Below are 14792 nucleotides of genomic sequence, written 5' to 3'. Positions count from 1 at the left end.
GTCAGTTCTCCTGGCTACATCTTGTGGGGTCCCTGGGCAAGACATCGCAAGAACCCTAAAGTTGTGTCCTAGTATCCGCTACTTACTTTTAAGTCACTTTAAACATATGCTAAATAACCAAAAGCTTTGACTACAGATTTTCAACCATATTTTCATTAAATGTGAAAAAAAATATTCCTGTAAATATACAACAAAGAACTTTTTTGCCATTGCCATTTTGTGGCTTGCTTAATATTCATGATATATTTCCTTTTTATGACTGTAAAGTAAGATCATTGGCATAAAAACACAGCACTTCAAGAGTAAACATGTTTTAGGAAAGGTATGTGTTGTGTGATAAAAGAGTTACAGCGCAAATGAAAGGAAAGGTGTTCAAAACGGTGCTGACCCCAGAGATGTTGTTCGGCTTAGAGTCATTGGCACCGAAGAAAAGACAGGAGGCAGAGCTGGAGGTAGCAGAGCTTAAGATGTTGAGGTTCTCTTTGGGAGTGACGAGGATGGACAGGATCAGGAATGAGGACATCAGAGGGACAGCAATGGTTAGATGTTTTGGAGATAAAGTCAGAGAAGCCAGATTGAGGTGGTTTGGACATGTTCAGAGGAGAAACTGTGAATATATCAGTAGAAGGATGCTGAGGTTGGAGCTGCCAGGCAGGAGGTCTAGAGGAAGATCAAAGAGGAGATTTAGGGACGTAGTGAGAGAGGAAATGAAGTTAGTGTGTGTGAGAGAAGAGGATGCAGAGGGCAGGGTTAGAGGGAGGAACATGATTTGCTGTGGTGACCCCTGAAAGGGAACAGCTGAAAGGAGGAGAAGAAGATCTACTATATGAAGGCACTGATGCCTATGTTGTTTAGAGGACCATACAAAGTCTATTTACAAGATTGTGATTCTTTAAATTCTGGGATTTTTTTTAATCTGACTCACGCAACATAAAGATATTTTAATGCATTGTGTGTACTTCCTTCCTGTACATTATCCAAATGAATAAGCAGTCTTCTAAATTAAATTGCTTAAATTGTTTATTCAGTTCTAGTGAACATCAAGTCTGCCTTTGTTTTAGTTTTCATAAATGATGCATGTTAATACAGTATACTGTAAGTGCAGACTGATTTGAAACGTGTGCTACATTACCTTTCAGCAATGATGGAACATTAATAAAAATTAACTGCTGAATTACGCAACTCAAGGGAGTTTGAAGAGTCAGCTAATAGATTGCCATGTCATGTGAAAAAAAGGAAATCCAATTCATGTCTGGAAAAATATTTTAATTTCTTGAAATTTGACCAATGGTAAATTGATTAAAGCAAACAAACCACACTCTGTTTAGAGGGAACTGGGAAAAAAATTCAGTCTGGGTTGTGCTGTAAATTAAAACAAAAGCAGCTAAATAAAGGGCTGTAACAATCAGACATTCTCTAACATTGCATAAAAAAAGATTTATCTTCTGAAATGAAACTGAATTAAGTTAGATCAGACATGATTATATTATTTAGATATACTATTAGTGGAACATATTTATCAGAAGCCAAATCAAGAATGACTTTTTTTGCCCGCAATAAAGTCTCGGTGTACCTAGCATGGCATTTTAGACAAATAAGTCAAAGAAACAGAAAGACATATTTTGGCAGATGCGTGGTTTCACGTGGATATTTGCAGTTAAGAGTTTTTAAATCACTGATTTACTTTTGGACTGGGACAGCAACAAAGATAAAACCTACCTTCTCTGACCATAACCTATTCCAGTGTTAGAAAGACTCCAAAGCAAAGCTCAGTATCTAAACCTCAAACGGTAAACGGTCCGCACTTATACTGTATAGCACTTTTCTATGTTATTGGCACACACGCACACGCACACACACACACACACACACACACGGAAACTATAGCATGTTTGTACGTCACATTCAATGATGCACAGTGTGTTAAACACCTGATTCAATTATATAACTTCCTATTTACATTTGAAATATGACCTTAACCTGGCTAAGGTTTATCAGATGGCTGTCCTACACTGTCAGGGTGAACATCGGTGGCTCAGAAGGGTCCTAATAAACATCATGTGCTTTGCAATGCATTTCACAATGCGTCCAACATCAAATAATCATACAAACTATACTTGCAGTTTGATTTATTACAAGCTTTGAATGTAACAGTGTTAAATAATTATAGTATGACACTATAACAAGTTACTCCCACCCACATCCTGCAGATACATAGAAGCTAAAGGCCTCCATATCATATGTAAACATATGACCAACTTGCAAAAACAGAAAAGACATTTAATCCAAACATAATAATATTATTAATAATAATAATATTAATAATAATATTAATAATAATATTAATAATAATAATAATAATAATAATAATAATAATAATGCAGTGTTTCCTATCCAAATAAAACATTTAATCCTGGTCAGTTTGGTAATGTAGGCAAAGCTCCTCTTCCTAAAGACACAGAAGCATTTTAAATCCAAGGCACAAAAACTCCCATTAATAAAATATCTGTGGTCAGTGCAAGTTTCTGTCAGTTATTGATCTGAGTCTTCACTGTATTGTAAATACTAATCTTAGAAAAATACAGATTATTTCCTTCTTTGTCATTATTGCTAGTTGTAGAAGGTAATGGTTTAGTCATTCCCTTGATCATCATTGTCCACAGAAAATGTTATACAGTGTGGTTTTAAAGTGCAATATCACCAACTTCCTACACCTACACAACAAAATCTGACTGGTTCCCTTTTCTTAAATTTATTGCATCACTCTCACCACAGGATGTCAGATCTCCTTTTCTTCCAAGAACAACAAAGCCCCACATAAATCAGCCTGATGGACTGGGACTCTGGAAAGTCTCTTCAAGCTTTGGGCATTTGTTAGGAGAGCATGCTGGTTTTCCGTGCTCAAAGATCTCCTTCATTTGTGCCACGCAAATTTCAGCAGCAACCTCAGTCTCCTTAGAAAACTGAGACAGGCTGAGGAAGCCATGAGGAAGGTCCTCGACCACTGTAAGGCTCACGGGCTGGCCCATGTCTCGCAGCTTCTTGGCAAACACCACCGAATCATCAAGCAAGGCATCTAGAGCAGAGGCCTGCGGGAAAACAAGTATAGACAAAAATAACAGACGGATTTCAATGCTTGTGAGAAAATCCAATAATAAAAGATTGATACACATTTTTCTTTACACAAAGTGTAATAATCTAAATGGTGAAACTATCCTGGGATCTACATGAGGTTCTGAAAGAAACTGTAGATTTTCTGTAAAAAAAACAAAAACAAGCAACCTGCTCTCTCTTACCACTATGTGTACAGGTGGTAGGCCTCTCAGAAGGTTGTTGGGAGCCAGAAGAGGTGACACAAATGGGTTCCTGATAACGGGTGAGGAGGTCGGCCGAATAAACGCCAGGCACTCAGAGCGCAGGGGCTCAAAGCCCTGTGGGTAATTAAACTGCCCTTCACAGTTTGGGTTGGAGGTGTGAGATGATGTATTTTGGGTTTCATTACTCTGGGACCTTTTCTGTGATGACTGGGAGCGTGCGCCACCTGAAGTGCGCATGGGGTCCAAATAGGACTGGATCCAGTTTGAAGCTCCTTGGGTGAGATCACTGAGCAGCACAGCTGTGTCTCGACCGAGAGCGCTTAGGCTGCTGCTTGCCACTGCAGGCGGCCCAGGTTGAGACTCTGCACCTAAAAGAAGAGATGGTGGATGGTAAAATACAGTGCAAATGGCTGAAACGTGATTTGATTATTTTTGTTACAGAAAAGCATTTTTACTTTTATGTAAAAATATGAGAGAAGATCAGGCATATAGTGTAAAATTCCTATGTGAAGGCCATGTTGTCGAATGTCAGGTATTCTACAGTATATGGCAAACCGGCAAAGAAAAATACTGTTATACAGTATGTTTAAAGGAAAATGTAGAATTAAATTGTTTTGGATCGATGATTTGATGGGCAATGCGAAATCAACTTATTTGAACTTCAAGCGAGTGAGGGATCAAAGTAGTATAAAAAGTTCATGTGTACAGCCGCACGACATGTCACTATGTTCCCGGAACTCTGGGATGTTCTCTGTCTTCATAAAAACAAAAGTCAAATATTAAACCAAGGCAGACTACGGGTTGATACAGACACTGTATTTTATGTTGAAATGATCACTACAGGTTGTTAATTATTTTCTATCTCTGTTTCCTCTAACATTATCCGGTTCATGCATATGTCCTTTTGAATCAGTGGTGCTGGAAAGGGACGGCGTTTGATGAGGCATGAAAGGGTCTGTCGTAGGCTATGCACCCATACACACCTACATACCTGCATACGCATTGAGACATTTAGTCAGAACACCTAAAGGCAACAGCGGGTCAATGAGCGTGAGCAGGCGGGAGGGGGAGACGTCAGTGGTGAGCAAGATGGCAGGGTAGGCAGCCATGATGCCATCAGGGACTCTGATGCCGGTGGATATTGCCTTCATGGACACAGTGATGCAGAGGTTTCCACCAGCGCTGTCACCTGCCAGACAAACTCGCTCAGCTGTGGAGCCTAAGAAACAGACCATTAGTATCTGGTTATACATAATTTTAGCATAATAAAAGTATACTTTTAAATTAATCAATAAACAAAGACTGTATAACAATGTTTGGCAAAGGTTTTTTTAAAATTAAAATTACAACGCCATTAGCTGGTTATCAGTGTACAGTTGGTTGGACTGTACTAACTAACTCAAAGTTGTCCCTTTGGACATTTGTTGTGGGCACGTTTGAAAGAATATTATCATGAACAAAAGGGATTAAACATTTTGAAGGAAAAAACTTCTAAATGCAGCTTTTTTTGTTTTTTTACATTAAGCCCATGTTTGGCATATGAATTATATACTGATGATGGTACGGTTTGTCCTGGTACTATTGATTTTTTTTTGTTCATTGTTATCTGACATTTACCCAGCAGATGACAGTTGTTCAGTGCCCAGCAGTAGGCGTAGAAACATTCCTCCAGAGCTCTGGGAAAGGGCGCTTCGGGTGACAGAGAGTAGTCCACAGAGAGGACAGGGGCACTCAGCTCCTTTGACCAGTTTCGAAGATAATTCTGATACATGCGGGTAGAATAAAATGTGGGATGAGGCATAAACAGTTGCTTATTTTCAACTCACACATTTAACTTATTTTAGGTCTTTAACAATGTTTTTATGATCTAGCGCCTATTATTATTTAAATGAGGTTGGTACAATTTACTACAGATTAAGCCACCGGTTACATCGGAGTTGTGTATTGTACCTCATGTGATTTTGATGTTTGAGACACAAAGCCGCCTCCGTGGAAGTGGATGATCAGCCAGGGGGACCGAGGCTGCTTCTGCACCCAGGGGAGACTGGATGCGGTGATGGGGGGAGGATCAGTTCTAGAAAATGTTAGCAGCTCATTACTGTCCTGTAAAAGAACATAAGTAAAACAGTGAATAACACAAACAGAAGCATAGACGTAAACCCTGCCATGAATAAATAAGACAAAGTTCATATACAGATTTCTTACACTGATCACAATTAGGTTTATCAGGTTACACCAGTTTCCAATAACCACTGCTGTCTACTGAGCCTTTTCTTTGAGAATGTTCCTGACCACAAAATATCTATGAATCCTCACCTGTCCTTCTCGAAGGTCGTAGGAGATCAGCCGCATGTGGACAGGCCCAGGGCCCCAGTGGGCTACTGGAGGTGACACAGTGGCAGACAGACTGAGGTCTGAGGCCAGAGGGAGGCGTAGAGTTCTAGGAGGCACAGTTAGGGTAAAGTTTACCTGCACTGGGTTGGAGACTATTCTGTTGAAGCCCTAGACAGAGAGGGACAAGCAGTGGCATAAGCAATTAATACAGATCCTCTATTGTCCACCAAGTGAGCCTATTCAGGCCAGGTGAGAAACAAAGGACAACCCAGGAGGCTATAACTGGGTTCCCTAGCTAACTTCCCCTCAGACTTCAGAGGCTACTTGGATAAGAAGCGAAACGTTTCCAACTAAGTAGAAAAAGTCGGTTGACGTGGGTCAACTACCAGATAACCAAATGTGGATGAACAAGAGATTTTATGGACAGCACATCTACTAACGTGAAGACTGAAGGGAACAATATTTGTGCCTGCCTACTGTTATAAGGCCGGACTCCGTGAGGTTCCAGAAAGTCTTCCAGAACTGCAAGTCTAGGTTTTGGGTAATGCGTTCAAATTCAGCACCCCGCAGCTCTGGATCCATGATGTACTTTCCTGATGTGAGGAGGGAAAGAGCTGCCATACCTAGAGCAAAAGAATAAAACAGTCAATAGTAGCTGAGAATGAAACATCCATTAATACTTTGTGATCAAAAGTAAACAAACAAACAAAAATACAAATAAAATAGCTCACCCAGCCCAGACGTCTGTTTACCATACGTCTCTCCATACGAAATCATGCTTATCACAACAGTTTGAAGGAATGGACGAAGTGCAGGTGAGAACTGCAAGTAGAAAAAAAAAAGGAATCACATATTTTAGCCTATTTCAGCATTACACGAAGTTTGCTATAAGGTTTAATTAGGTATTTTAAAAAAAACATTCAGTAACATACCTGAACTCCATTGTGGAGCTTTTAAAAAAACATTTCTTGTTTACTGACCTGAAATCCCAGACAGCGACCATAGAAACAGGCTTTGTGCATGGAGCTATATTCTTGCACAAACCTCCTGCTTATATCGCCACCTTGCAGACTGTACAGGTGGCCATAGTCATTGTTGTTGATCAGCTTCTGGGCAAGATATAGCAGTGCCCGCAGCTGGCACAGAGCATGGCAGTACGCTTCCAGCTCTGAGGCATTGTGCTCGGCCCTGAAGAAAGCGCTGTTGTAACTGGAGGCAATGTAGCGGCCTTTGTTTATAATGTGCAAAAGGCAAGACTGCAAAACCTGAAAGAAAGACGAATAAAAGATAAAGAATTAAAGTTGTGCACAAGAGTTTACAAACACGTGAGCTTAAAATATTTCTTTGAACTTTGTTTTTTTTTTTTTTTAACTAAAATTTGAAATAGATTACTACCAATAGATTACATTTGTAATTTGTTTTTTGTCTTACTGCCTTAAGCTGTGGATATGCTGGAATTTGGAATTATCTGTTGGGATGAATATAGTATCTATCCATCTTTTTCTCAGGCAAAATGATTGTTAAATGAATATACAATTGCTCACGCTGATTTCTGTCATGTTTTTACTATTAACTAATAATTAGTTTAATTAATATTAACATATAATTAAAGAATTTAATAGCTAATACACTTCAAAAGGAAAACACCTCAAAATATTTGCAGTATAATCACTATAAACAAACAAGCTTCTAGTTTCTTCACTGCATATCAAAATTTCAAGCTGGTCTTAACAGCAACTTGCTATTTATGCATATGGAAAAGGTTCTTGGTCATTAAGACTTGTCCAAAAGTGCCTGCGTGACTACCCTGTAAGAAATAAGTGCCATAGTCTATACTCTTTCCATCTATACACTTCAAAGTCCACCTAAGACTCATATGAAACTTCAGTTGCTGCACTTGGCTACATTGATTCTAAAGCTAACAATCAGCCAGCACTGAAGTTTCTATGAAGACCAGCTTAATACATTCCAATCGAGTCTTTTCAGAGTAGATGACTGACTGAGATCAATTAAGTAATTTTAGATATAAAACTACCATATGTAACTTAAGCTAGCAGTAACATGAAACTTTTAAAATTTTAAGTGTTATACCTTGAAAAATACTGACCCTTAAAGACTGCAAAACAAAATTAAACAACAAATGCACTTGTTTTTTGTTTCGTTACCTCCTAAAAATTGAGAAGGGGAAGTGGGTTGCATAGACCATATTAACCGTCATAGGCCAATTTTACTAAACTATCATAGCTCCTACATTCCTTCATAGTCCAGCCAGCATTGATGGTGAGATCACTCATACCTTGACAAGGGTGCGGTAGCCATTGCCAGGCGTTTGTGCATCAAAGTCGTAGTTGTGGTAGACAGCCGTGAATATGGAGACGATAGGTTCTAGGGCTCGGCTATGCTCCTGAATCTGTCTCAAACATGTAACCAGCCGTTTGGCAACACTGCCACAGGGCAAATCAGAATCCCCACACCAAATAGCAATGTTGTCTTCACATACTGTCTCCAAAGCCGCAAACACAAGCTTGTAATCCATATCTGAGGCTGGAGGGGAAAAGACATGAGAGCAAGTATTAAAACCCAGTGTTTTCTTCAACCTCCTTTATAGCTAGCTCTATTGACACAGCAGACATGTGATGGACACTGCATGTCTTGAAGAAAAGCGATAATCACCCAGTGAGTAAATACAAAGATGATAATGACCTCATCTCTTCCAACGTAGTTTACTGCCTTGGTGATTTTACTCTTTTTATCTGCTTGGTCAAAGGTTGAAATTTCAGCATAGCTTGAAGAGAGTAATCTGAAGCCAAGTTGTTCTGTGTTAACCGTAGGCAGACCGACTGAAGGTCATGGCATCAAGTAGGAGAGATCATTTAAATTACAACAAACAGCAGCATCCAATATAGCATAATCTCTGGGGTCTCTATAAGTGAGTCTTGTTAAACACATGAGTCACATGTAATTATTGATTTTCTGGCACAAACATGACATGCACTTCTGTTCTTAGATTGAACGAAAATATTGAAAACCTTTATATCGGCAGACTGATTTCTTACTAGACAACTGATAAGTGACTGAAAATTACTACAACATATGTACAGATGGGGTTAGATGGGGTCACGTGACTCACTGTGGCGAACTTTAAAGAGAGAGGAAGACGCTAAAATATAATCGGAACACTTTATGCCTCTATAATATAATCTTAATGGAGTGTCTGTAAATATTTTTACAATGCTAAGGACTTCAGACTCCTAAATGGCAGATATTGTATATTCGTTACCATGAATCTGTCAAACATCTGTCCCAGAGAACTATGTCAGAAAGGATTAAAATTTGCAGTAATGATTTGATTTTGACTGCAGAGATAAAAGTTAAAGGCCAGGCTACTAATCTTGGACTATATTTTCTTTGTTCTTTAGAGCTCTCGGTTTCTTAACATTTTATATATTTATACGTTTTATTTATTTAGTTTCTTCTTCATTCTTCATTCACCATAACTAAAACTAGCTCTTTAATAAAAATATTTATTGTAAAAAAAAACAAACAAAGTAAATTTGCGATCTTATTTTAATCAGGTAGGTTTTGTGTTATTATTTCTATCATTGTCAACATATTCCATGAAATGTTATTTCTCCTTTCAATACTTTTTGACTTTCCTACTTTATCTTGGGTTCTCAGCAACAAGCTATAAAAATTACAAAGGTTTAGGAAAGAAATCGTAAAGATGGATGAAAAATGGAGTGAAATGCTGTCTTTTAATAATATAGTAGCTTTTGATAGACTTTGAAGAGCGTCACATTTCAAACACTATTTAATCAATACTTCACAAGTAACCCAGTTGTTGGATTTGGTAATTCAATCCGCAATCGAGATTTCTGTCTTGCAAACGGGTCAATCTTTTGCATGTATGCTAATCCAAAATAAAATTAAGCGTTAAGAATAGCTCTGTCATTTTACACTTATTAAGTGCGTAAGTTTCAGTTTTGATTCTTAGCCACTGTTGTGCATAAGGCAGCACATGAAAGCTTTTATTTGACTGCGGAATCTCATTCCTGACCTAAATAAAGGGCCTTGGATGTCCCCCATCGGCCCCTTTAACCCAAACAACGGAGAAATAACGTAACGTTTGCCTTTGTCACCATCCGCCACGAACCGATATCTGTTTTCAGCAACAGATATCAAGTTGTCACGCTGTTAAAACAGCATTAAAACGCCCTTTTCGCCCGGCTCGTCTCCGTACCTTCAAGCAATATTCCCCGACAAAACGCTGCAGGAGTTCATCGTCGGTGCAGGTGTAGATCGTTTGCGACGACCGTCCGATGCTACAGGTGACAACCTATCCCGCAACTTTAGGGAACTGCGGTAAAGTGAGGCGTCGTTTCGTGGAACACGGTAAAGCCAGTCGCCGCTAAACTTTTGTTGCCCGTTTTTTCCCTCGTACTTACGGTATGGGTACAGTGAATGGCCAAAAAGGAGGCGTTATTGAAATCGGACAAATGCAAGACATTTTAATATTACACGTACTTCATAGAATGTATTAGTTAACGCGTCATTGACATATGACCAATATACATATCACAGAAGGAACGATATGTGAAATTGTGTATTTTCCTTGCTGATTATTATGAGTCAGTATTTGAAATATAATAAAAAACACAGAGTGAAAAACTTAAACTTGTAATGTAACAAACATTGTGAACTTTTTTTTATTTAAATAGAGTAAAGGGAGCCCCCACCCCCAAGTCAGCATTGTAACTAACAGGGTTCTCAGGTTGAGATGCTCACAAAATGTTTTCCTTCAGAGGTTAAAAAAAAATGTCAATGCATTCTTGTTTAGACTCGTGTCTACTATAATCATACCAATTTTGAAGCATTTGTACTGTACAGTTTCTTAATAAACTTATTTTAAATGTGTACAGTAAAGTGGGTTCAAAACTGATGTGGTTATAATATACATTAGTCTAACACAAGAAGGTTTTTACATTTTTTGGTAAAATTGTTTGTTAGCGTCCAAACTTGAGGACCATGTTTGATACAATGCTGTTAAAATAAAGGGAAGATTCCCCCTTATTTTGTCAACAACTTTACAGTAAAATTGCTTCAAAATTAGTGTGGTTATAATAGATGTCACTTAACAAGAATGTTTTGTAAGTTTCAGTTAACTTCTGAAGAAATGCTTTTAATAAGCATCTAAATGTGAGGACTTTGTTAGTTTTAATGCTGTTAGGGGGACAGTAAAATGGGTCCAAAATTAATATGGTTATAATAGACAGCAATATAAACAAGAATGCCTTGACATTTTTTGGTAACATTTGATGAAATCCTTTTTATGAGCATCCAAACATGCGAACACTGTTAGTTAGAATGTTGACTTGGGGTGCGACTTTGCCTTTAGTTTATTAAAAAAAAATGTGCAGTAAAAATGCTTCAAAATTGTTATGGTTATAGTAGACATGAGTCTGAATTGAAAGTTTCAGGTAACGTCTGAAGAAAACCATTTTATGAGAGTCCAAAGATGAGAACACGTTTAGTTAGAAAGCTGGTTGGGGTGGGGGACTTTGCCTTTAGGTTATAAAAAGCTGTACAGTAAAAGTGCCTCAAATTTGTTATGGTTATAGTTAAAATTGTAACTTGGAGGGATTGTCCCCTTTACTTTATTAAAAAAAACTTTTACGCATCCTTTTTGGCCATTCATAGCACCCATACCTTAAGTAAGGAGAAAAAAGCGCAACAAAAGTTTAGCGGCCGCTGGCTTTACCGTGTTCCATGAAACGACGGCTCACTTTACAGCGGTTTTAGAGACTTAGCTGCCGATCACCCTTGTTGCTTCCTATTTTACAGCGCTTAACTGGCGCCTAAATACAGTGACATTCAGATTGGTCGCAAGGTGACGGGCTCGGTTAAGACGTTACAAATGTAACAAAGACGACAGACAAGCGTGTTGATACGTGACTTTGTTTTTGTTTTAAGTGACTCACCCACATGCGTCTTCTTCCTCGATGCTCTGTCGGTTTCTGTCACCGCGCCCACGTCACGTGAGTGTAGCGCGACCAAGCGTCTGTCACCTCACGTGCACTATCAAGGCCGTTAGCCTTACGAAGCTAGTAGTTGCTAACGAGAAAAAAACACATTAACAATAATTTAACATCACATACAGTAGAGGTACATAAACTAAACACTCATGTAAAAATGTGATTAAACTATTATATTACAATTATTAGGAATCTAAATCTGAAAATAACAATATTAGATCATATATATTATTATAGATTATATTAAATATAAAATATATCTATACTCATAAATAATATAATATTGTATATTATTATAGATTATAATAAATATAATCTATACTAACAACTTGTCAGATAAAGGTAGTGAAGTAAACAGTGGAATATTTTCCTCTAAATTGGAATGAAAAAATGTGTACTCGAGTGTAGTATTTGAGGGACTCTTTACTTTGCAGCCAATACCTGCCTGAAGTCTCTCACCCATAAATATCATCATTTGTTTTGAATCTTGCATTGTGATACTCTCCCAGGTCTTCGTTGAGGCAAACTTTAGGTCCAGCTTGCCGTGGGTTCTTTAGACTGTTCTTCAGCAAGCGTGTGCCTTTCAGTCGGACTGAGATTCAGTTAAACATATTCCCACCTCCTCACCCTGAAAAGCTCTTTTGCTGCTTTGAATATTCTGCATTCACTCAGTTGCATCAGTCAGTAGAAAGGTCAATAAGTGGAACCACCACGCTTGACGAATGAGATGTGCCTTGCCCCGAAGCTGTTCCTTTGTTCTCTGTGCTTTCCTTTTGTTTATCATTATGATGAAGGTGGATTTAGTTTTTTTTTTTTTTGTGGTCTGACAAACACATAACACAGAAAGTGACAGCTTGCATGTGAAGTTGGACCATCAGTTGAACCAGCAGATCACCCTTGTTTTCTCTGTGTAATGTCATTATTGGAGCCTCTTGTGGCCACTTGCAGCATCATCAGTTACATCATGTGGTGACACAAATCCTGGTTATGTCGAGTGATCAAACTAATTAAACAAACTGGCTCAAGGGGTAGTTAGATTAGTGTAAATTGTCAAATAGACACCATAATAGCGTTAAGTAGACAGTGTGGCCAAAACCTTGTGGACAACCATGTAAGGATACCTTCCCTTTTCGGTATCGAACATCTTGGGCTGTCACCTTGGGCTATGAGAAATGATAATCATAAATGACAAAATGATAATTAAAACACCTCTTAGTTGCTGCCCTAGAACTAGGATATATTTAAGGGTGTAGTTTGTGGTGCTGTTGAACTACATTGTGTTATACAGAGAGGTGTTTCTGTTTCTACGTATAATGAATCCCCAAGGAATTCCAAACATTTTCCAGAGAAAGTGTTAATTGTGATGTAATATATGACGTAATAGCTGCTCTTGTTGTATATCAGTAACAATGCAATGCTCGCATACGTACAAGAAGAGTGCGATGCCCATCAAGGTCACCTCAGTGGACATATGTTGATTCAACATGTCATTATGTGAATGTTAATCATAGAGATGTCCTTTGTATGGCTGATAACTTTCCTGTGCAATGTGACACCATAAACATACTGTTTGGCAGATAAACTGGCAGTAATTTTTCCTAAACAGCTACATTAAATCGTGGGAAAACTACAGTTGTGTTTGATATTATAAGGAATTTTTTTCACATACTGATGGCAAGCCATAGCGGTTCTAATTCATATTCATACTTCTGGCAGCTATGATCAAATGTGGCACTTAAAATACTTTAAAAGTCTAATTTCACAATTTTCTAATTTAGCTCATTTCACAGTTTTTAAAAAATGTGGTATAGAAGTTAAAAAAACATTCCTTTACAATTGTTTTATTAAACATCAAGGTCTTTTATTAAACAATTGTAAACACAAGTTATTATTTGATTTTTAAAGTTTAGTCACAGATAAAAGCTTGTCAAATCAATTAGTAAGGTATTAATTTCGAACAAGCACTTCCTCAAATATTAACAATTGCATTCCCAGGAATGACGAAAATACTAAATGGGTATTATTTCTTTCTGTGTCTGACTCTCACTGATGCTTCCTCCTGAGTAATGTATTAATCAGGTCAGCACAGTGGTGGTTTAGCGCTGCGGCCTTAATTCTACAATGTTATATATCTGCCGGCTATTGCTCTTGTGTGTGGAGTTTGCATGTTCTACCTTGGACTCCTCCCACAGCCCAGGTGGTTGTCTCTCTGTGTTGGCCCTGGTATGGACTCACAATCTGCGATAAGCGGTCAGGTTGATGGATAAATGTATTAATCATTTTGTCTATACAATATCACAAAGTAGTGATGAATGTCTGTCAGATAGCTGAAGTGATGTCTTGAAACATCTTGTTTTGTACAGCAACAAATGAAAATCCAAATTCAAAGTTTTATTTTCTTCATTTTAAGGTACTTACAATAAATCCACCATTAAATTCAAATTAAATAAACATTCATACCTACTGAATACAGAATTAATATATACGCACAACAAATTCATGTTTAGCAAATATTACAAGAAAACCAAGAGTTAGCCTTTTTAATTATGCGAATGTTAAGTGTATGAACTATCTGAAAATAGTGAAATGTGGAGTCCTCAGAGCCCAAGGTAATGTATTCAAAAGCCTTGTTTTTTTTTTTACTATCAATAGCATAAAACCAAACTGCTTTCCATATAAATGACATTAAACAGGAAAAAATACTTAATCTAAACTTAATAACCTGGATCCAGAGAATGCTTGATATCTTTAGCAACATAATGATTGAATATGGTAATGATTGTTTTTCCATTAGCCACTTTGGTCAACACATTTAAATATGAAATCATCATTTTTTTTATACTAGAACTCTCACTGTGACCTGCTGAATGTCTGATTTGGTTGCCTACAGTACACTTTCATTTCCATAGACACTTTAGACGGCTGCCCTCACCCTGATTAACACTGACCTCTGATACATGTCTGAGACTTACAGTATCTTAAGCCATGGTAGCAACAGTTACAGACAATTTACTTGCAATCTGTCAATAGAGCTGGCATGACATCTCTTCCATGCTGGTATCCTGAAAGTGAATGTTAGCATGAAGCAGACTTTACGTGTTGGATTTCA

General features: G+C 37.9%; 1 protein-coding gene across 2 annotated transcripts; it reads right to left on the bottom strand.

Annotated features, from left to right (window-relative positions):
• Positions 1-2114: 2114 nt before the first annotated feature.
• lipea (lipase, hormone-sensitive a) lies at positions 2115-11740 on the bottom strand. Of its 2 annotated transcripts, none has more exons than XM_067495167.1 (11): positions 11630-11740; positions 7948-8195; positions 6632-6916; positions 6383-6473; positions 6129-6274; positions 5634-5819; positions 5268-5420; positions 4935-5079; positions 4309-4536; positions 3297-3685; positions 2115-3089 (listed from the first exon to the last, which is right to left on the bottom strand). In XM_067495167.1, exons 2-11 carry the CDS (start codon positions 8185-8187, stop codon positions 2823-2825), a joined length of 2130 nt encoding a protein of 709 aa, XP_067351268.1. In that variant the 5' UTR covers positions 8188-8195; positions 11630-11740; the 3' UTR covers positions 2115-2822. The 2 variants fall into 2 exon arrangements, with proteins under 2 accessions (XP_067351268.1, XP_067351259.1); XM_067495158.1 differs by lacking the exon at positions 11630-11740 and adding an exon at positions 9892-10094.
• Positions 11741-14792: the final 3052 nt, after the last annotated feature.

This window comes from Channa argus, chromosome 1, assembly GCF_033026475.1.
Source record: "Channa argus isolate prfri chromosome 1, Channa argus male v1.0, whole genome shotgun sequence".
NCBI classification, from domain to species: domain Eukaryota; kingdom Metazoa; phylum Chordata; class Actinopteri; order Anabantiformes; family Channidae; genus Channa; species Channa argus.
The sequence above is the reverse complement of the archived record's forward strand: the minus strand, read 5'-3'. Positions and strand labels throughout refer to the sequence as shown.